At 32.6% G+C, this 22,894-nt stretch overlaps 3 protein-coding genes across 3 annotated transcripts; all 3 read left to right on the top strand.

Annotated features, from left to right (window-relative positions):
* Positions 1-2,884: 2,884 nt before the first annotated feature.
* On the top strand, positions 2,885-4,935 carry LOC121788686 (metacaspase-4-like). The gene is made up of 3 exons (XM_042187303.1): positions 2,885-2,925; positions 4,226-4,685; positions 4,924-4,935. The coding sequence occupies exons 1-3, from the start codon at positions 2,885-2,887 to the stop codon at positions 4,933-4,935; spliced, it is 513 nt and encodes a 170-aa protein (XP_042043237.1).
* Positions 4,936-6,590: 1,655 nt separating this feature from the next.
* On the top strand, positions 6,591-9,794 carry LOC121788702 (ras-related protein RABF2b-like). Its single transcript, XM_042187324.1, has 7 exons — positions 6,591-6,872; positions 7,381-7,458; positions 7,553-7,720; positions 8,083-8,131; positions 8,720-8,793; positions 9,016-9,109; positions 9,397-9,794. Exons 1-7 carry the CDS (start codon positions 6,834-6,836, stop codon positions 9,495-9,497), a joined length of 603 nt encoding a protein of 200 aa, XP_042043258.1. The 5' UTR covers positions 6,591-6,833; the 3' UTR covers positions 9,498-9,794.
* Positions 9,795-20,654: 10,860 nt separating this feature from the next.
* Positions 20,655-22,606, top strand: LOC121788696 (O-fucosyltransferase 23-like). Its single transcript, XM_042187312.1, has 2 exons — positions 20,655-20,818; positions 21,171-22,606. The coding sequence occupies exon 2, from the start codon at positions 21,270-21,272 to the stop codon at positions 22,560-22,562; it is 1,293 nt and encodes a 430-aa protein (XP_042043246.1). The 5' UTR covers positions 20,655-20,818; positions 21,171-21,269; the 3' UTR covers positions 22,563-22,606.
* The last annotated feature ends 288 nt before the right edge of the window (positions 22,607-22,894 follow it).

Below are 22,894 nucleotides of genomic sequence, written 5' to 3'. Positions count from 1 at the left end.
TATAAATAAGAGAATATATATATGCTTACATTGAACATACATTTAATACATTTCACAATAGAGTGATGAGACATTGGATTTATTTTAATCAATTTGTGGAAATTGATGACTTGCCTAACTCCAAAAGACATCATAATGAATATAAGTTGAGTCCCACCAAAAATATTCACCTCCTAATATGATGATCATTGAATTTTAAAGGAGGTTTTGGTGACCAAACTTCAATATGAATGTTTGACCAAATTATATCATGTATGATTTCTTCAATTTTATTCCTTTGGACCGCTAAAGTTAGTTGTGCAATAATTGACTAGCTAGCTCATTCCATTGCTTAACTTTAACTTATTAGGTTTTACCCAACTCTTGTCACTTATTTTCCATTGTACAATATTATTTTATTTCTGTCCAACAATTTAAAAAATCTCAATGCGAAGCCTGCGTTCTCACAGTTCACACTGGATCATAGTGATGTTTAAAAAAAAGCAAATTCTTGAAAAAATTTTAAACTGAAGAATGTGATATATTCGATATGTAGAAAGGAAATTTTTGTGAGAAATACTACATATCGAATATTATACGTAATATTACAAATATGATTAGAAAAGGAGCATTGTTGTACATATAATAAAAACATAAGGTTTGCTCCAGTCCAATTTGGCAAGTGATCAATTTCCGAAAAATTATTTTTTACTACAAACTTATAAAGTTAAACTTAATCTTGATTGAAAACAAAAGTTCGAATAAAAACCAGAATTTAGCTTTATATCGATTGGGCTGGAAAAAATTCTTAATGTTATTGGGTTTTCATCAATTGTCCAATTCTGAGTACCAGTTGGGCTGAGGTATGTAAATCTGGCAAGAAATGCTATGTCAAATTTTATTAATTAAAATTTTAGTACTAGTATTGAATTATGATAATGATTTGATAATATACTAGACATGAAACTCATTATAATATTTAATTCCCTATATATTTATAATATGCAACGCAATAATAATATGAGTCCCATAGTAGGATAAGGGGTATTGGTAGAGAGCAAGCAAAGATATTGCACCCTCATCCAATTATCAAATATTTGAAATAGAAAACATTGTGTGATTTTTTTATACTATATAATTGTAGCTAGATGGTTGCATATAATTTTCAATAAGGTTGTTTTCTAATATACTGATAGGGCCACCTCGATTTTGATGTCACAACCATTAATAAATGCGCTACAAGATTACTAATCGCAATAGTATTAATTAACTTAAATGTTCACAGATTGAAAATACTAACTGAATTGCAAAACGAAATAGCAGAAACCAATATATAAACGTAAGAAACTACTATTAAGTACTCATTAAACAATTATTAATTCAAAAACACCATATACATAAATGCACAAACGTAATACTGTGAACTATTGGGGTATGATCAATTGTTAACTTAACCTTTAATTGCTAACTACAACTAATTTTAAACCATAAGATTTGTAAAGATCTAGTGATTTATAAATTGGCATGTGTAATTTCGTTTTAGTATTATTTAAATATTAAAAGGTATGAAAACTATTAAAATTAGGGTTTTGAATCGAAATGTCAATATAGTGTATTAAACATATCAATACGATTCATTGAATATGTCAACACAATTTCATATTGACATTGTATAAGCATTACATTGACATATTATGATAGCTAAGTTGACATTAATTAAACTGACTCTTGAAAAAACACGAAACTTCAAGATTTTTTTTTCCAGATTGTAACATCGGAATATATACAAGTGAGATCTCGTTAGAATTCTTATTAAATTATCTTTAATTTGATATAAGTTGTGTTAAAAAAATAATTTAAATTGAGATAGTTATAATCATTTAAAGTTTTGGAATATTTTTTAAAAGTTAGTTATAACTGACTTTTTTGCTAAATGACATTAATACTCTTAATTGATATTTTTTATGCACTGCATTGATACTCGTGGTTAAATCTTGGGTCTTGATTTAATGATCTCATATTTATAATTTAATCGTGGTTAACAATTTAAGGATAAGTTAGCAATATAACACACCTCATGAACGATACATGAGAAAACAGGCCATAAGGATATAAAATGAAATTAGGAAATCCTCCGTAACCACTTTATATTCATATAATGACTTTTTTATATATATATAAATTCTCCACCTTACCAAATAGCCTAAATTACAATGAATTTTAAAGATTTTTTTGAATTCTTTAAATCATGATTATATATAATGACTTTATATATATATATATATATATATATATATATATATATATATATATATATATATATATATATATATATATATAGGTTAGTGATCAAGATATAACTAATTTTAAGTATATAACTAGAGAACAAATCTCAGCCACACATCTTAATACTCCAAATTAATCTATGGCTTAGCTATTTTTACATGTTTTAAACAAAAAGTAATTAATAAGGGTATTTTTGGAAACTGAATTCAACTTCAACCGGCTCCTTCAAATTTCCAATTCCAATTTCAAAAATGGGGCTTCTATTCACACTCCTTTTCCTCTACCTCTCTTCCTCCTCTTCCCAGCCTCCGCCGCCGAGCTCAAACGCTGTTAATTGGAGCAGATTCATCATCAGTATCATCGTTGCTCTCACTTAATGGATCTGGAGCATCTACGAGCAGAGCTCGCTTCCTCTTCTTGTCATCGTCGTCGTCCATCCCTTCGCTCCCGCTCGTCGCCGCCGCCACAGACATGGTGAAGATCAGACGCTTAAGCTGGCAATTAATTACTTCTCTTCTCTCTCTATTTCTTTCTCTCTCTAGCTAACAATTAGTATTTCTCGATCGCAAGCAGAAAGGAAGAAGGAGAGTCCTATTTGTTGATATGAAATTGGTGAGAAATGCAGTTTGGAAGGAAGATTGCAGCTTCAAATTGCGTTATGTACACATTGTGATGATGAATGTTATGGAATCTACAGATTCATTTTTTTAAGAAGAAAATATATGTGATTTTGGCTAGGATTGTGGAGGTGGAATATGAAATATGTAGTGTCAAATGATTTAAATAGCCAATAAATATACCATTATTTTTTATAAAGTTCAACTCTTGAAAGTAGCAATGACTTTAAAGACTAGATTTCTACTACAAAAGTATTGAAAATAGCAGACATTTTTAACGGGCTTTAGATTTTAGTGGAATTTCTTAAAACATTAATTATGATTTTACTTCACTCTTGTTAACAAAACACATCCCTATTAGCATAATTTTACTTCACTCTTGTTTACAAAGCACATTACTCTTATTATGATTTTACTTCACTCTTGTTTACAAAGCATATCACTCTTATTATGATTTTACTTCACTCTTGTTTACAAACCACATCACTCTTATTATGATTTTACTTCACTCTTGTTCACAAACCACATCACTCTTATTATGATTTTACTTCACTCTTGTTAACAAACCACATCACTCTTATTATGATTTTACTTCACTCTTGTCAACAAAACACATCACTCTTAGCATGATTTTACTTCACTCTTGTTAACAAAACACATCACTCTTATTATGATTTTACTTCACTCTTGTCAACAAAACACATCACTCTTAGCATGATTTTACTTTACTCTTGTTAACAAAACACATCACTCTTAGCATAATTTTACTTCACTCTTGTTTACAAAACACATTACTCTTATCATGATTTTACTTCACTCTTGTTAACAAAACACATCACTCTTAGCATGATTTTACTTCACTCTTGTTCACAAAACACATCACTCTTATCATGATTTTACTTCACTATTGTTTACAAAAGACATCACTCTTATTATGATTTTACTTCACTCTTGTTTACAAAACACATCACTCTTAGTATGATTTTACTTCACTCTTGTTCACAAAATACATCACTCTTATTATGATTTTACTTCACTCTTGTTCACAAAGCACATCACTCTTATTATGATTTTACTTCACTCTTGTTTACAAACCACATCACTCTTATTATGATTTTACTCCACTCTTGTTTACAAACAACATCACTCTTATTATGATTTTACTTCACTCTTGTTCACAAACCACATCACTCTTATTATGATTTTACTTCACTCTTGTTCACAAAACACATCACTCTTATTATGATTTTACTTCACTCTTGTTCACAAAACACATCACTCTTATTATAATTTTACTTCACTCTTGTTCACAAAACACATCACAAAACACATGATGATTTCAGAGATTTGGTCGACAAAGTGCCGAGCGGTTGCCAGATCACGATCGTGTCGGATTCGTGCCACAGCGGAGGGCTGATTGATGAATCAAAGGAGCAGATCGGAGAGAGTCATAGGAAGAGTGGGGATGATGATGATGAAGATGAGAAGGAATCTGGAGGTTTCAGAAACTACCTGCGCATGAAAGTTGGACTTGGCCAAAGCAAAGACAACGAGGAAGAGGAAGAAGTAGAAGGTGTGAAGAACAAATCTCTGCCGATCTCAACGCTGATCGAGTTGCTGCAGCAGAAAACTGGCAAGGAAGATATCGGTGTGGGGAAGCTGCGGCCGACGCTCTTCGACGTGTTCGGGGAAGATGCAAGCCCCAAGGTGAAGAAGTTCATGAATTTCATATTTGGAAAAATCAAAGGTGGCAATGGTGAAGAAGTCCAGCGGGTCGTCGAACTTCACCTTCTCCGCCAGCCTGTTGCTCCCGATCAGCACCACCGCCGCCACGAACCCGCACACCATCGCCGCCCACGGCTCCACCACCGAGCACCCCACATTTTTATTATAAATTATGATATGTACTTTTGACCATAATACCCCCTGCATTTTTATTATAGAGTAAATTTATGATTAATGGAACTAATATCTCCTTAAATTCGAAAATTAATACTAGCCCTTGATTTTTTTGATCTTGTGGCTATGATTTGTTCTCTAGTTATTTGGTTAAGGTGTATTTGTCATAGATCACTACTATATATATATATATATATATATATATATATATATATATATATGGATGTATTCATTTCCTTTTTGCATATTTCCTCCTTTTTCCTTCTTGATCTCAGCCCCACGATTTTGTCATCCGACGGTTAGATTGATGCCACGTGTCATTTAATAATGCAGATATTCAGTTGAATAATGCACACCGACTAATAATGCACAATTATAGCGTAAAAATGCAGATTTTCAGTTGAATAATGCACACAGACTAATAATGCACCATTATAGTGTAATAATGCAGATCATCTGGACCGTTGATGAATGAGATCTAACAGCCCATATTAAGAAGAATAAATGATCTAAGGGATGAATAGGAGAATAACGCTCCACTATATATATATATATATATATATATATATATATATATATATATATATATATATATATATATATATATATATAAATTCTCCACCTTACCAAATAGCCTAAATTACAATGAATTTTAAAGATTTTTTCAAATTCTTTAAATCATGATTATATAAAATACAGAAAGAGATTAGACATTGAACAAGCTTATGGTTATATTATGCATGTTGTATGATCCGATCGTATACATTTTTACGTATACACTAAGAGTGAGAGAATTTGATTATACACATGTGTACTTGTGAGATGCATTATTTTAAGGTGATATATGAGCAAGTAACGAAAGTGCATAATTTTTATTTGCTTGATAGAAGTTGTAACATGAACTATATTCCTTGAGAAAATGAAGTCTAACCTTTATGCCTGTGCTTCTTTCTGGTTTCTCTGATGCTTTAATAGAGAGCGATCAAAGTAGTTAAATTTGAGGATTTGATAAACACAAAATTTACATATTTTAAGGGGTATACTTAGATCGTTTTGAATACAAATTACGTGAATTACATGTGCTTTAATCTATATTCCTATAATTTGGTATGTTGGCGTATTTGTTGAGTTTTCATAGTAAAAAGAGTTTAAAAAGATGAAGATATGAAGATCAGGGCCAACACGGAGAGACAGATGCAATCAGCAATCCGCCGAGTAGAACATCGTTGAGGGATGGGATCCCCTGCTGTGGTGGGGAGCACAGCAGGGGCGGTTGCTCCTCAAAAAAAAAATTTATATTAATTTTTTTAATAATTCAAATTTATTATTAAAAAATTTATATGTGACAGGGCAGCAGCAGCCCCTGCTGTGCTCCCCACCAAAGCAGGGGATCCCATCCCCATGGTTGAACTCAGTCGTCCACCGAGGAAGTTAGTGACCGACCAGAGCCCGCTCAATGGTCCGCCGAGCTGGAAAAAGTTGAAGTTAGTGGTATGCTGAGATCGAAACACATATCCAATTTTGTCCATAATTTGAAGGTATCTTATCCTTGGAAGCCTTCCCCTAGTCCATCATGATTCGAAGAGGACAAATTAAAGCTCTATCTATATGAATACGATCTTGGTCCTACGCTATTTTGACTTCTCAATATGTGTCTGTCTTTCAAAATCTAATATTATGCCATCTTGAAAACTAGTGATCAAAATACTAGAAGAGTTTGTATTGTTATAGAATCGTAAGCTTTGTCAGAGTTGATATTGTTCCCCATAGATATTATGATTAAATTTATTTTTACACAAACGTAGCTAATTGATTTTATTCTATTACAATATATAAGGTCATTTAAAAAGTCTTAGGTTTTGAGCAATTTGCGTATGGGGTTTATAATTATGTTTTAGAATCATTTTTCATCATACTCCCATTTCTACAAACCCCAACTAGAACTCTCTCTCTCTCTCTCTCTCTCTCTCTCTCTCTCTCTATTATTCCTAATCAATTTCAATAAAAACACGCAGAATTGTGCTGCTGATTTATGTGTGATTGTTGATATTCATGGCTTCCAGCGGAAACAAGAGCATCAACGCCAAACTAGTTTGTTCTTCTCCGTCCCATTATTTTCCCAATTTCTTAAATTTACAATTTGTGATTTAATTCACCGGTTTTGGTGATTGTGATTGTTTTTGTATATTGATTTCTACGGTACAGATCGCTCTTTGTTGACATTAGACAAACGAAAATTGTTCCAATTTTGTGTTATTTGTAGTTCTTCATCGATATATTGATTGCAGATTCATATATGGAGTATAATTTTAGAAATTTAAATGTATTGATCATCGAAGTATCTAGTTGTAGGTTTTTTAAATTTCTGATTTGTTTGCGGTTTTAGTTTTGCTATGATGCTGTTGTAATGTTGTGATAAATTCAATCCAACTTTTATGCTAAAATCACAAATTCGACTGATTATATAAATTGGACCCCTCTAAAAAAAGTTACCATTAATTGGATTGAGACAAAAAATAATTTTTTTTGTTTGGGTTGGATTCCTCATGTTGATGGTGTTTTCTCTACACTTAATATTTTTGTGTTTTTTTGGCTTCAGGTGCTTCTGGGAGATGTAGGGGCTGGAAAATCGAGTTTAGTTCTTCGTTTCGTGAAAGGGCAATTCGTTGAGTTTCAGGTAGGTATACGATGATTTTGTGTAGTTTATTATGCACATTACATCAGAAATTCTTCTTGAACTGATTATCGACTTGATCTGTTTTGTGCTGCAGGAATCGACTATAGGTGCTGCGTTTTTTTCGCAAACAGTTGCCGTGAACGATGCAACTGTTAAGTTTGAAATATGGGACACTGCAGGCCAAGAAAGATATCACAGCTTAGCTCCGATGTATTACAGAGGAGCTGCAGCTGCTATTATTGTTTATGACGTAACAAACCAAGTAAGTTAAGAATCAAGTTTAATGAGTCCTGTGTTATGTGGAGTGCATACTCCAAGTTTTGAGGGATGTCTGTATAAAGTGGACCTTAAACTACTCAATTTTGCTTCATGAATAGTATAAGATAAAATATTGATCTCAAATCGGCCCTTTGAATCCTTCAATCTAAATACGATGAACTGAGTTGTATGTACTATGTAGTAGCTTGAAAGCAAGTTAGTCTCTTAGGCACAGATCCAGCTGGTACATTGTCAGTTAGTTCTTTTCCATTGTCGTTTATTATTGATTAAGGTGACGTTGATGAATCTGGAAGTAGGAGATTTTTTGGGATGCCTAATCTACTTATACATTTTTTCATTCTGTAGGCATCCTTTGATCGGGCAAAAAAATGGGTCGAGGAGCTCAAGGCACAAGGTAAATATCAGATTTAAGGAAAATTTGGCTTTTGCTCTTTCCTTTTATTTTCTGGGAGCCCATTTAAATGTTAGTATGTTTGAAAGTGAAACTGGACTGTGCATATGATGCTAAGAAATCGCGACTCATTTGTATTGTCAGCTGAAGAAAGTGATATGAGTCGTTGGGGATTATGTTGCTTTAGAATGTTATAGTTTTTTTGGACAAAAGTGCTACTTAAAAAGAATTGGATATTGTATGGGAAATTAAAACTCATTTCGATTTGTGACAAGAGTCATTGCTCAAGAGGATAGCCAAGCAGCTGACCTCCCCAATGTAAAAAGGAAGATCTCGTGCGCAGTAACTACTAGCCACTTCTCTCCCCTCCCCCGACTCGGAAACTAAAAACTAAAATAAACGACAAGAGTCTTAGATGTCCATCTTATTGAAATTTAGAGCACGCTGGAGTGGAAATGTATCCTGTATGCAAGAGTGTTTTCGCAACAAACTTTGGACAAAGAATAAACATTCATCTGTTTGTTTTTCTTCGATGACTTTTTACCTTTCTCGCCATTCCTGTTTTCACACCCTTTTTCTTTGTGGCATTAGGCAACCCAAATATGGTCATGGCTCTTGCCGGGAATAAATCAGATCTGTTGGATGCCAAAAAAGTGGAATCCGAGGCAAGCATCTCTCCTTTTCTTTACATACATTCATTGAGTTCTTTTTGGATTTCTTCACTGCTTTTAGCTTAATCGCATGGCTTCGACCACTTCTCCAAGTCTATTGCAACAATTTCTATCCACATTTGTCTTTGTTCTTCAGAGATATTCCTGCTTGTTTAGATGATGTGTTTTGGTGTTAATGTATTTGTAATATAGCTCCTCATTGTGATATTGTTGCAGGAAGCACAAACTTATGCGCAGGCGAATGGTCTTTTCTTCATGGAGACATCTGCAAAAACAGCAACTAATGTTAATGACATATTTTATGAGATAGGTAAAGATTATTCACTCAAATTAAAAAGCTATATAAGATCTCATCATACGGTGATGATCAGATATCTAGATTCAAGCCCAGAATATTTGTAGTTTTGCTACAGTTTTTAGTGTCCGGATCCAGTCACGACTCGGCTGACCATCTTATATACCATAGGAGCTGATTGTTTAGCTCTTTCTTTGCAATAAAACATGATTATAATTTTTTATAATTGGAGTTTTGTTTGGCCAAGACTCCATTTGATATATATATATATATATGTTGAAATTGTTTTCATGCATCTGCAGCAAAGAGATTGCCTCGTCTGCAGGCAGCGCCGAACCCATCAGGCATGGTCCTTGTGGATCGAACAGCGGAGAGGCCAGCCAGCGCCTCGTGTTGTTCTTAAGAGTCGAGACGGACCACTTGCATTTGTTGTGTACAAACAGTGGTGTGCCATTGTGTTGTGTCATAAAATTCTTCATGGATATAGCATTGTATCATTCCGTCCATTCATTCAGATTGTGTAGAGGACTTCAATTGCTCAGACATCTGCTTTTTTTTTCTTTTTTTTTGAAAAGCCACAGATGTTTACTAGTCTGGATAACTCGACTGAATGAGATCATATTTGGCAACTGTGTACAAATCATGAATCCCTTTATTATTCTTAATGGAATCAAGAATAGAGTTTCAACTGGCCTGAAAATATCATTATATCAACATAATGATATGATTATTTTAACACAAGTAAACGAAAATATCAACAAAGTTTTATTTATATTTTTCATGCATTATATTGAAATTTTTGATGCATTTGTTGATATACGAAAATCGAAATAAAAATGATCAAATTTCATCTTGGGAATGTCGTCGGAACATATGCAATTGGGATCTCTTTAGAATCCTTATTTTGGAGAAAATAAGAAAAAAATACAATTGGTAATACTATAATAAATTTGAAAAAGTGAAGAGTTTTTAATCTCGTAAAATGGATTTCTTTTATTTCCCATTTCTATTCTAAATAATTTAATAAAAAATGAATAAATTGTTGACAATATTCATAAATTGTTAACGATATTTATATTATAGCAAATTCTATATAATTTCATATTTTATTATTACTTATAATCATTATAGTAATAAGGTTTTAAAATTAAATAGATTTACTATTATTTTGATTTTAAATAAAAATTATAATCATCTGCAATATTTTTATTATAATTTATGATTTTGATTATATGATTTTATATGTAGTCTTATTTAATATATCAAATTTATTTTCGTTGTGCTGTTTAGATTTATAATGTACGTATTATTAGTTTAATATACAATTATAAAAGGGAAATTTCAGGAGAAATTAACATAAATATAATATAATTGCTATAAAATCATGTTATAATTAGGGAAATCAAGAAGATTCTTATGATAAATAAACGAAGGAAGTGAAAATGTTTAGAAAGAAGAGTGAGGGAAGTTTAAAAAAATGTTTTTTCTTATGATATAAGTTTTAGGTTTAGGTTTAGATTTTTATATTTTATTACTATAAATTTGCATGTGTAATATGATATTATAGTGGAAATAATCTAATGGTAAAGATTTAAATGAATTCAAAATTGATCATTTTGATGATCTCAATATAATATTGTAGTGAAATGGATAATTAAATTAAATTAAATTATGTAATTATATTTTCTATCTTCGATTAAGAGCACCTACAATGGGGCGCCCGTTGGCACGCCCGATGGCTCCATTGTGGGTGCCCGGATGATGGCACGCCCTACGCCTACGCCCTAAGCTTTGGGCGCGGAAGAAGCTCGGACGATAGGCCATCATCCGCGCCACCGTCCGCGCCATCGGGCACCATTGTGGGCTCCGCGGACGATGGCACGCGTTTTTGAACTTTTTTTTTCCGAATCTTGTCTATTTAAACCTCGTTTCTAATTCACTTGTTCATACGAACATCTCGCCTCTCTCATTTCTCTCATCTCTCACATTTCTACCTCTCTTACTTACCAAAATAAACCACGACGACGACACCACTAGTTCCTCGGAGGAAGGTAGTCCGACCGGGGATGCCTTAGATGCAGCCGTTGAAGAGGCCGTGGCAGAATGCTTAGCCGAACTGCAGCGCGAGGAGGCGGCGGCGGAGCGGATCCACAGGCCTATTCGACGTCGGACGGTTGTCCGACGCGACCACGCGGCAGCTCACCAACGTCTAGTTGCAGACTATTTTGCCGAGCAACCACGGTGGGGCCCGACTGTTTTGAGCCGCCGGTTTAGAATGTCGCGTTACCTTTTTCTCAGCATTGTCTGGACGTTGGAGTCACGTGCTGAATACATGACGTATCGGGAAGATTGCGTCGGTGGACCCGGCCTTACACCGTTGCAAAAGTGCAAGGCTGCACTCTGTCAGTTGGCCTACGGCACCACGACGGACATTTTCAACGAGTACCTCCACGTCGGGGAGACAACAGGTCGGGAGTGCCTGAAGAGATTTTGTAGGGGAATTGTGGAGGCCTACGAGGACACATATTTGCGCAGGACGACTGCTGTTGATTGCCAGGGCATGATGAAGATGCACGAGACGGTGCACGGCTTTCCTGGGATGCTAGGGAGCATCGCCTGTATGCACTGGGAGTGGAAGAATTGTCCGAAGGCGTGGAGATGCCAATTCACTAGTGGATATAAGGGCAGCCACCCGACGATGATCCTCGAAGTCGTCGCTGACTATCGGCTCTGGATCTGGCATGCTTACTTCAGTGTAGCCGGGTCGAACAACGACATCAACGTCCTCAACTCATCCACCCTCTTCACCGAGCAATGCAATGGCAACGGCTCGACCATCGAGTTCACTGCCAATAGGCGCCAATACCACATGGGGTACTACTTGGCCGATGACATATACCCACGGTGGCCTGTTTTTGTGAAGACAATCAGCTGCCCAATTGGTGAGAAGAGGGTTTAATTTGTGCACAAGCAGGAGGCGGCGCGGAAGGATGTCGAGCGGGCATTTGGTGTGCTCCAAGCACGGTGGGCAACCAACAAGACCATGCTCAGCTCATGAACGACATGATTGAAGAAGTGTGGGCCCCTAACCACCGTCGCTGAGTTTGCGTATTTTTTTAATTCGTATTGTAATGTATTAATTTTTATAAATGAAATGAAGTTTTTTCCCAATTTTTGTAGTTATCTAAATATTCAAATAAAATAAAATGCATAGGGCGCGTCTTAGGGCGACCCATTGCAGGTGGGAGAGTAGGAGGATAAAAATGATGACGTGGCGGTGCATAAGGCGTGCCTAAGGGCGCCCCATTGCTAATGCTCTAATAAATAATTGTTATATTGATAAACTCATTTTTATATGTATATGTGAATGTTGTCTTACACTAATAATACTATCATTATAATTCTAAACTTTCTATAAGATAATAGATAATTTAAAATTTTACATTTTTTAATAATATAAGAAATAAAAATATGACCCCAGACAGAAACATTCCATGAAAAAATCCCTATCACATCATTTTGTAGCCGAAATATCTTATAAAATATTGATTCTTGTAGCTAAAGTATTTTTTTCAAGTTTTCTGCATACAAATTTGGGTCTTGATTTTATTCAAATCTGTCGGTCATCATTGACTGAGGGAGAGGCCCAAACAAATTTTATCAAAAACATGTTATCATGCTCTCACTCTCGCACCGGATTGGATTTCAACAATAATGACTATGGGAAACAGGAAAGTGGCCTAAAGAATTCTAAAAAGGTTATAAGAGCAATGATTTAAAGATTGAGTCCTATAGGCTATGGATCACGATTGGGCAAAGAAACTAGAAGCATGAGGCCCTCGATTGTTCCTATAAAATTCAATATATCAGATGATGATCAAATTATTTGTACACATAAAATGTACCAGACTTTAGTTCCTGTAGAGTTGATGACTAGAAACAATCAAACCAAAAATTTACAATTTACAATTTCACAAGATGTATGTGGTTCGACAATGCCGACATCCACAGGAAGGTTCTAGTATTGAAATGGAGTAGATGGCTATTTATATTTGTGCAATTGGATACATTACAGAATATTCTCAGTTATGATTTATTTTATTCGATAATACTCTATAATATTGTAGATTAAGTTGGAGGAATATCTCTACGCTGCTTTTATCTATTATCGGCATCAAGGCCTTCTAGAAAGCAAATAAAATATCCCTATACTTTACAAAAATCAGGTATTTGGTTTTCTATAAGAAAGAATTGTAGTATGTAATCGTGTGTTGTGTGTAGTAGAGATATCAGTGTAGCTTGTAATCTGAGGCTGGCCCGATTAACCCATTAAATTTAGAGGTTTAAGGGTGAAAATTTTTAAATCCGATAAAATTACAATCCGATTAGGTCGTAACCCGATAGGGCCAGACCCAAAATTCGATGGGCTAGCTAGTAGATTAGATACAACTATTGTTTGTTATTTCTTCATGTTTGACAATAATTCGACATTTCATTAATTTTTTTATAATATAAATAACTATAAAATAAACATTCAATTATATTTCAGTATATGTTAGATTTTAATTAATGTAATACTTCATCCGTCCCTAAAAAATAAAGAGTAGATTATATTTGAAACGACACGGGTTTTAATGCACGATTGGTAAAGTAATAGAGACATAGAAAGAAAAAGTGATTGCGGTATTGTTAGTGGAGAATGAGACATATCCCATTATAGAGAAAAAGTTTCCTTAAATAGAATTGGTCTATGTTTAAGGGACATTATTCCAAAATAGCAAATGTGATATATTTTTAAGGACACAGGGAGTAATAGATAAATAAATTTTAAAAAAATCATATTAACTATACAAAATATTCTATTTCCTTTGAAATTTCTCAAACTATTTACACAAATTTTAAATTAGAGGGAACATCTTTTTTAGTACATCAACTATCCCAAATGAGCAAATTTAGTCCGTAACATTTCATAATATCTTTTGAGGTTCATCAACTATAAGTTAATATCAATTCAACTAATTTTTTGCTATTTCTAATATTTTTATGACCAAAGTACCCTTAAGGCCATAAAGAACAATTCAATCTATTTATCCTCTCATTTCATTAAAGTATGTTTCTTTCTTTATTAATCTACTTTCTTCTTTCTTCTAATTTATTTGGGATTAAGTTTAATATTTTCTTAAACTATTATTATTTATATATACCATACCTTATTTGAATATTATGATATTACTTTCTAGTGCTAGTTTAATACTTTTATATGGTTACATTCTCAATTATATATATAAAATTAAGATATATATTTTATTTTAATGAATCTCGTAATTATATTAAACTGAAAATTTAAGTTAATCATATATATAATATATACTACATTGAAATAAAAATTTAATAACATAGAAAAAATATTATTCACGAATAGTCAGAGGAATAGATATGAGAACTATGAACAGTTTTCATGATGTTGTTGTAAATGGCCTAATGATAATATTAATGCGCGACATTGTGATATTAAATAATTGATAGCAACTATTAATTTTTTATTTAATTAAACAATCATAGATTTAAATTAATCATATATTCAACTCATTGTCTTTTTTATTAAATTGATTATTGATGATTTCAACTAATTTTTGTAGACTACAATTACTACATAAGAGTAGATAAAATAAAACTTAGCTCTTTGAATTATTTGTGTATGTTAATGAATTTTAATTTTTTTTAATGGTTAATTTTGTATTGCACTTAAAAATAACATATTCTTCTATGTATAGCTTTAATATTGAAAAATTAATATTCCATCTAATAAATTAAACTACTTTTATATATAGATATTGTATAAGTATAATGTTTACATATATTTATACCTAAGTTATTTCACTATTAATATTAAATATATTACAATGATTTAAAATATTACAAATAAGTAAAAATAAGTAAAACTAAACGTAAATAATTAATAGTATTAGAATATTAATATCATTAAGATATTTTTATTTTGAAATTAAAATTAGAGGGAACATTTTTTTGGTACATTAACTATTCCAAATTACACACTTTAATGAAAATGAGAGGGTAAATAGATTGAATTGTCCTTCATGGCCTTAAGGGTACTTTGGTCATGAAAATATTGGAAATAGTCAAAAAGTAGTTGAATTGATATTAACTTATAGTTGATGGACCTCAAAAAATATTATAAAATGTTACGGACCAAATTTGCTAATTTGAGATAGTTGATGTACTAAAAAAGATGTTCACTCTTTAAATTAATACTCTCTCCATCCCACAAGAGCATGCACTTTTAGTTGGGCACGAATTTTAATAAATAATTGGTAAAGTAAGAGAGAAATAGAAAAGAAAATGTGATTAAAGTATTACTAGTGGAGAATGAGTCCCATCTCAATTAAGTGAAAAGAGTTCCAAAAATAAAAATAGTGCATACTCTTGTGAGACAGACTAAAAAGAAAAGAGTGCCCAATGGGACAAATGGAGTATTTAATTATGGTTCACTTTATATCTTAAAATTATCATAATTAAATGTTTTACATCCTATAAATATAACTAATTTTCATCATTATGAATAGGATAAACACAAGTTAATTTTATCGGTAGCAACCCGGTTAGCCTGAAAGAGTAGATCGAAACCCGAACATTTACGGTTAGGGTTGAATATGTATAACTTGATAAAATCACAACTCAATTAGCCCACATCTCGGTTAACATGCAGCTCGAAGAGGGTTGCCCCAAAATTTGCTCGACCGAACCGATTGATATTCCTAGTGTGTAGTTTATTCCATTTGATTCTTATATACTCCCTCCGTCCGTGAAATGTTATCCAATTTTGCCATTTCGGTCTGTCCGCGAAACGTTGTCCACTTTGCTTTTTTACCATTTTTTGTAAATGGACTCACTTTCAACTAACTCATTACACTCACATTCTATTATAAAAACAATATATAAATGTGAGACCTATATTCCACTAACTTTTTCCACTCACTTTTTCTTCACATTTCTTAAAACCCATGCCAAGTCAAACTTGGACAACATTTCGCGGATGGAGGGAGTATCATTCTAGTTCCCCAACATGAAAATTGACTGGCTTGGATAAATGTCATCCATGAATAAATGTCACATTTATGACCGGCTAGGATTTTAAAAAATTGTTTAACTTCGTAAAAGAAAGTAGTAGAAAAAGTTAGTAGAATGCGATAACTACTTTTATATATTGGCTTTTATAATAAAATGTGAATAAAGTGAGTTAGTGGAATGAAAGCTCTACTTGCTTAGTATAATATAAGTGATATGAAACATTTATTGGCAGACGGGAAAAAAAGATATTTAATGGCGGACGGAGAGAATACTTTTGGTTTATTTCATTATCATTTTAGTTTGAAGTTTCTACACAATAGGTAAATGGAACAAAAAGGAGAAAGTAAATTTACATACTCATTCTGTCACACTTAAGGGATGATAGAGAATTTTAGGAGATTTTGTTTTAGAGTGAACTACATAAATGATACTTGATCTTTTACTTTCGCATATAAATGGTACATGATCTTTATTTTATATTGTTTTCGGTACCCCATGACAAAAATAACCTTAGGTACCAAATATGTGATTTTTTGGTTTGGGAGGATATTTTTGAAATTTTCAATTAAATTGTACTTCTACCAAACATGTAATTGTTTTCTTCATTTCTTATTTCTATTTTTCTTCTTCTTTCTTCATTTTCTTCTTTCTTTTTAGTATTTTATCTTCTTTTCTTCTTTCCTTTTTCTCCATAGTTTATGTTTCCTCTTTTTTCTTTTCTCTTCTTTTCTCTTCTTTCTTTTTAGTGTTTTATACATACATCTAATTGCATTCATAATATAAATCAAGAACAAAACACCTAATTAAATTAATTGAATATTTTTTATTAAATTATTTTATACGCATTTTAGGGTTGAAACACCTAACTAAAAATACTCAACTCTTTATATCATTATGAATACAATTCACAATTTTAATTTTTTATTAAGACTATATTGATTAGTTATTAATTTAAGACTCCCTCCGTCCCACTGAAGATGAACCACTTTTCTTTTTGGTTTGTCCCAATCAAGATGACCCTTTACTTAAAATGGAAATTTCTTTTGTCTTTACTTTATTCCCTCTCTTTTACTTTACTCTCTCCACTTAATACACAAAATAAAGTTGCATAAAATGTCGTGCCACCCAAGGAAGGGGACATCTTCCTTGGAACGGAGGGAGTATAAAATAATAATAATTATTATTATTAGTATATAATATTATATGATTCATAATTTAAATAATTATACTATAATTATTTATTAGTTACTACTAGTTTTTAGTATTATAACAATAATATTATTATAATAATTAAATATAATTATAACTATAATTTTAATTAAGTATATTTGAATGATATTAAAAAATAAATTAATTATTAATTTATAACATCAAAATATAATTTTAATATTTATTAATAATAATAGTATAAAGAGTGAGGAGAATGAAAGAAGATATTATAATATCACTTTTGGTATAGTTTTGCGTATGCCCAAAATATTCTATATGACACAAATGAGAAAATGTATTTGTTTAGAGGGCATTTTGGGGGGAAAATCGCATCAGGTACCAAAAATATGATTTATTTGTACCAAAAACGATATAAAATAAAGATCAGGTACCATTTATGTGCGAAAGTGAAATATGTACAATAGGTAAATGAAAAAAAGGAGAAAGTAAATTCACATGCTCACTCTGTCGCACTTGCTGGATGATAAAGAAGTTTAGGAGATTTTGTTTTATGCTATTTATTTGTATTTGTATATTGAGTTGAGATAAAGTTCAATTAGACACTGGATGAGTTGAGATCAAGTTCAATTATCTGTCACGTTGGGACAGATAATGCATTGATATAAAATTACAATAAATTTTAAAACTTACATATTGGTAAGCGAATATGGATTGTAAAAGTTCTTTTTATAATAACGCAAAACTTAAGCTTGGAGAAAACACCCTCAAATTAAGTTTTTACCTACAAATAATTAGGTGCATGTTCTGTTCAATAGATAAAATAATATCAATATATAGGATTAGATTAGTATTGGATTCCATTTTGTTGTTTAGTTAGTAACATTATCTAATATCATCTTAGTAAGATGTTTGGTACGTATGTAAGATTAAAAATAAGATTAATTACTAATAAATTTGGTTTAATTCATTTATTTATTAAATATAAAATTATTAACTGATTAAAAGTTACATGGAAAAAAATAATTTACAATGCAACAATTGACACTCCATCATCCCTTTTATTCTTTTTTTTGCTTGTACACTCAATTAAGATATGTGGATTCCATAAAAAATGACAAGTGCTATATGTGACAGTAGATTTACGAAGTATAAACAAATAAATGAAAATGGGTGTCTTCTTCTCCGACCCATATCATCTCTCTCCTTTGAACAAGAACATTGGATAATTTAGTCGTCGGGGTTGTGACAGGCCGAGACAGGCCCTGATCAATAGTGAACACGATTCCAAATGTTAATGTTTGCGTTACCTACAATTAGTACTGGAGTATCATTTTATTTTAGTTCATTTGTTTAGTCGATTATAGTAGAGGTATTAAATTTTAGTTAGTTGTTCATTTTGCGTGAATTTGAAGTTGCAATCATCTAAATTTCATAATGCTCACAACAATAAAATGTCAGAACACACCATCACCTCAAATGCTCAATTATTTAATGCATTTTGTTGTTGATGGATGCATCATGCAACATGGCCCACATCATCACGGGTTGCAAGGGGATATATGTATATATGTTTTCATAGTCCCTCCGTTCTATACTAATAAAGTCATTTAGTCATTTTAATACGTTTTATAGTAGTGGAGTCATTATCATTTTTAGTAAAAATCAACACTTTTCTATTACTTACTTTACTCTCTCTTACTTTATTCTCTCTTCATCTCTCAACATTTTTCATTTCCTACTTTGTTCTTCTTTTACTTAACTCACTTCATGCAATTTTTCTTAACACGTGTCGAAAAGAAACGCCTCCACTACTACGAAAAGAGGGTGTAGTAGTGGAAACGGAGGGAGTAATAAATATTCTCTCCGTTCATAAAAAATAATCTCATCTGTGGACAACACAAATTTTAATAAGAAATTAGTAAAGTTAGAGAAAATGAGAAAAAATAGCTAAAGTAAGAGAGATACAAAGATAAAGTAGGTAAAGTATGGAAGAGAGGAGAAAACGCAGGTAAAGTATGAGAGAAAAATTTTTCATTTATAGAAATGAGATTATTTTTTGTGGACATTCCAAAATGCCAAAACGAGATTATTTTTTATGGACTAATGAGTATATTTGTTCATTTTTCCTTTCCCTTTTTCTTTTTCATTTTTGTAGCTTTACCTGGCATTATGAATTTATTCTAACTCCATGTTGCAACCAATAAATTATCCCAAGTGATTCTGAAAGTGGTCACTTCTTCTCAACCAACACAAAGGAAAAACAAAATTATACTGCAAAATAACGAGGTTTAGTACCATTCTCACAATATTCGACCAATTTTGCAATATGTCATGATATTTGAAATTTGATAAATTTATCCACATCGTCTCAACATTTTTACATAAAACACACAATTACTAGTACTACATTTTTTTGCTATCTTACAACAACTATGATGCGGACCATCAATAGACATCATTTGCCAACCCAGTGCAACTTGAATGTAAAATATCCGTCTATATAAAATAGATCAGTTTTACTATTTTTACCATCCATCAATATTATACTAATTCTAAAAATAAAAAGTTTTAAAACAATACTAACCCTACACATTATTCTAATTGTGGATCCCATAATTCACGAATACTACTTCCACTATATTTTCATTACCTCACTCTTACTAGACCAATTGCGTATTGAAACTAGTATTATTTACAACTTTATCTATTTTTATGGACGGAGATAGTATTTGAAAACAAGATACATATTTATGACATTAAACGATGAAATGTTATGAAAATAGGGTCTACCAGTTCGATTGCCAATAACTACTTCTATATCTATATATGTTGTGTGGGCCACCACTCTCCCAACTCATGATCTCCCCATGGTCCCAACTCAACATTACTTGCTTCTTTATTCTTTCATTTTTTTCCTTTTAAAGAAGTTTTGATGTTATTATTGAGCAACAAACTCACTCTTTTGGTCTCATTTACTTTTATTAAAACCGATCATTTTAGTTACTATTAATGAGTCACACAACACTTTTAAACACATTCTTTAGAGAAACAACAATCATAATCCAACATTTTCCCCCTTAATTATTCATGTATCACACTCTTTTAACTTTTTATCTATTTCTTACTTTCATTATTATAAAATTCAATTAAATTAGTATTTTAATTAAATGTAATATTTATAAAAATAAAATAGCGACAGCTGTAAGCCCCTGCCCCAGTATTATTATTTTGGTGTTGAAATAAATAAATAGCACCATCGACAATATTCCTTTTGTCAACCAATCTTTGTCACCTCCTCAAATCCATTTCTGACATTAATTTTTCAATTCTTTTTTGTCATTTTCTATGTACACTCCTCTTTCAATATCTCTTCATGATCAAGCGCGGTGGGGTTTCCTCAGATTTTGCAGAATTTTATGTGCAACCAATTTTTGAATTATAGTAGCTCTTAAAACAACAAAAAAGGTCAGATTTTTTAATTGAATTCATCGAAATTTGCGCGGCCCATTTGCTCTTTTCATTTAATTTTCATTCTTCAACGATGAAATCGAGGTTTGGGTTTCGTAGATTTTCTGGGATTGAGCTGAAAAAAATAGACATTCTTTTGATAAAAGCTCGAACTTTCTAGCAAATCTTGATTTGGGTTTAAGTAAAATCATCGATTAAAGCTGGTTGGAATCTACTTTCTTAGTGAAGTCAGTTTTGCTTTTCTATTCATTTATTTTTGTTAAATATTCGGTGTTGCTTTTCTGGGTTTTATCGAAATATCGAAATCAATCTGTAAATTTGTGTGTTTTTTTCTTGTGCCCTGTTTCAGGAATCCATTGATTGGAGTGGAGGAATTTGAATGAATGCGGATTGATAGATTGAGTTTGATTGCAATTTGCATAGACTAAATAGATAGGATTGGATTGGAATGGAATTACTCTGTTTTAAGTCTTTGAAATTCTTTGGATTGCATATGAATTCTCTGCCTTACAAATGTGCTGCATTTCTTGTTGTTGCTTTGATGATTAAAACACTATGGCTTCCTTCATCCTCGAATTTTAGTGGAATGCGTTTGAATCCGAAATCCGATAATGAGAAATCGAAGTTTTTGGAGGTTCCTCAGATTGTGTGGGGTTTGAACAATCAGAAAATTGCATTTGCAAGAGCTTGTTTGACTGCAAGATTGCTGAATAGAACCCTCCTTATGCCTAGTTTGAGTGCTTCCTTGTTCTACAAAGAGGTTATTCAGCTGAGGCCTATTTCCTTTGATAAAGTGTTCCAATTCGAAGAATTCAATGCTCGTTGTCAAGGGTTTGTCCGGTTAGGGCGTTACTCAGAGGTTTCAGACACGGGGGATGTGTTTGAGCTTCAAAAGGGGAATGGGAGGAGATGGACGATCGAGAAGGATTTAGAGCAGTTGAGGGAGTTCGGTAAGGCTCCCTACGATGAGTATCAAGTGATCCGAGTAGTTGGCAAGAATCCCTTCTTGTGGCATGATCATTGGCCGACTAAAGACTATGCAAAGATTTTTGAATGCTTGGTTTTGGTGGAGGAAATATCTCTTGAGGCTGATAAGGTTGTGTCGAAGATTAAAGAAATCGGGATGGAGGAAAGGAGTAGAGTTTCTCGTTTGCAAGTTAATGTAAATGCAACGTTGCAGAGCACGCCTTATGTGGCTGTGCACATGAGAATCGAGAAGGATTGGATGATACATTGCAAGAAACTCGAGCAGAGATTGAACGTTAGCGAGATTTGCAGCAGCAAGGAGCAGATCATGAGAAGAGTGGGAAGCATTGTAGGATTAGAAACTCCTATTGTTGTATACCTTGCTGTGGCAGACAATCTTCTCGAAGATAACTCTATTCTCGAGGGGTGGGGCGAGGGCTTGCTTCCTTACGAGAAGAAGAAATTGGGTGTTCTTGATGTATACAAGAAGCACCCTTATCTGATCCAATCAGCTATAGACTACGAAGTTTGTTTGAGATCTGATGTGTTTGTCGGGAACACCTTCTCGACTTTCTCTAGCCTTGTCGTTCTTGAGAGAACTCAGTTGATGATGAGCGTGGGTGTTGCACAACGGTGTGGGTTAGACGTTAGGTGGCCTTCTTATGCCTATAATTTGGAGGGTGAATCAAATGGTCCGCGACCGTGGGCTGCTAATATGTCGGACGTGAGCCTCCAAGCCATTAGTTATGGCTCGAACCGTGTTTCATGTTGGTGATTCTTGAGGTACATGATAGTGGCCTTGTATATATCTCAAGTGTTGGGAACTCTTTTATGAGTATGATATTCTTTATTCTTATACTCTTTTGGAATGTGTTAGATCTTCTAAATGATATGAAATGCATAGTTCTTAATCTCACTCGTTGTCACTTAAGTGTATGTTTGGTAGGGTAGATAATTCATCTAGGGATGAAATTTTATGAACTAAAATGAGTTATTTATCCTACCAATTCGACATTATGTGAACTTTATATTTGTTGATTTTATGCTTCTTCTAGTAATAAATTTTAATTTTCTTATCAAGAACTATACCTATCTATAGTGGCTTTA

Source organism: Salvia splendens, unplaced genomic scaffold (assembly GCF_004379255.2).
Source record: "Salvia splendens isolate huo1 unplaced genomic scaffold, SspV2 ctg1120, whole genome shotgun sequence".
Taxonomy (NCBI): Eukaryota; Viridiplantae; Streptophyta; class Magnoliopsida; order Lamiales; family Lamiaceae; genus Salvia; species Salvia splendens.
Note: the sequence above shows the minus strand (reverse complement) of the source record. Positions and strands in the feature narration are given on the sequence as shown.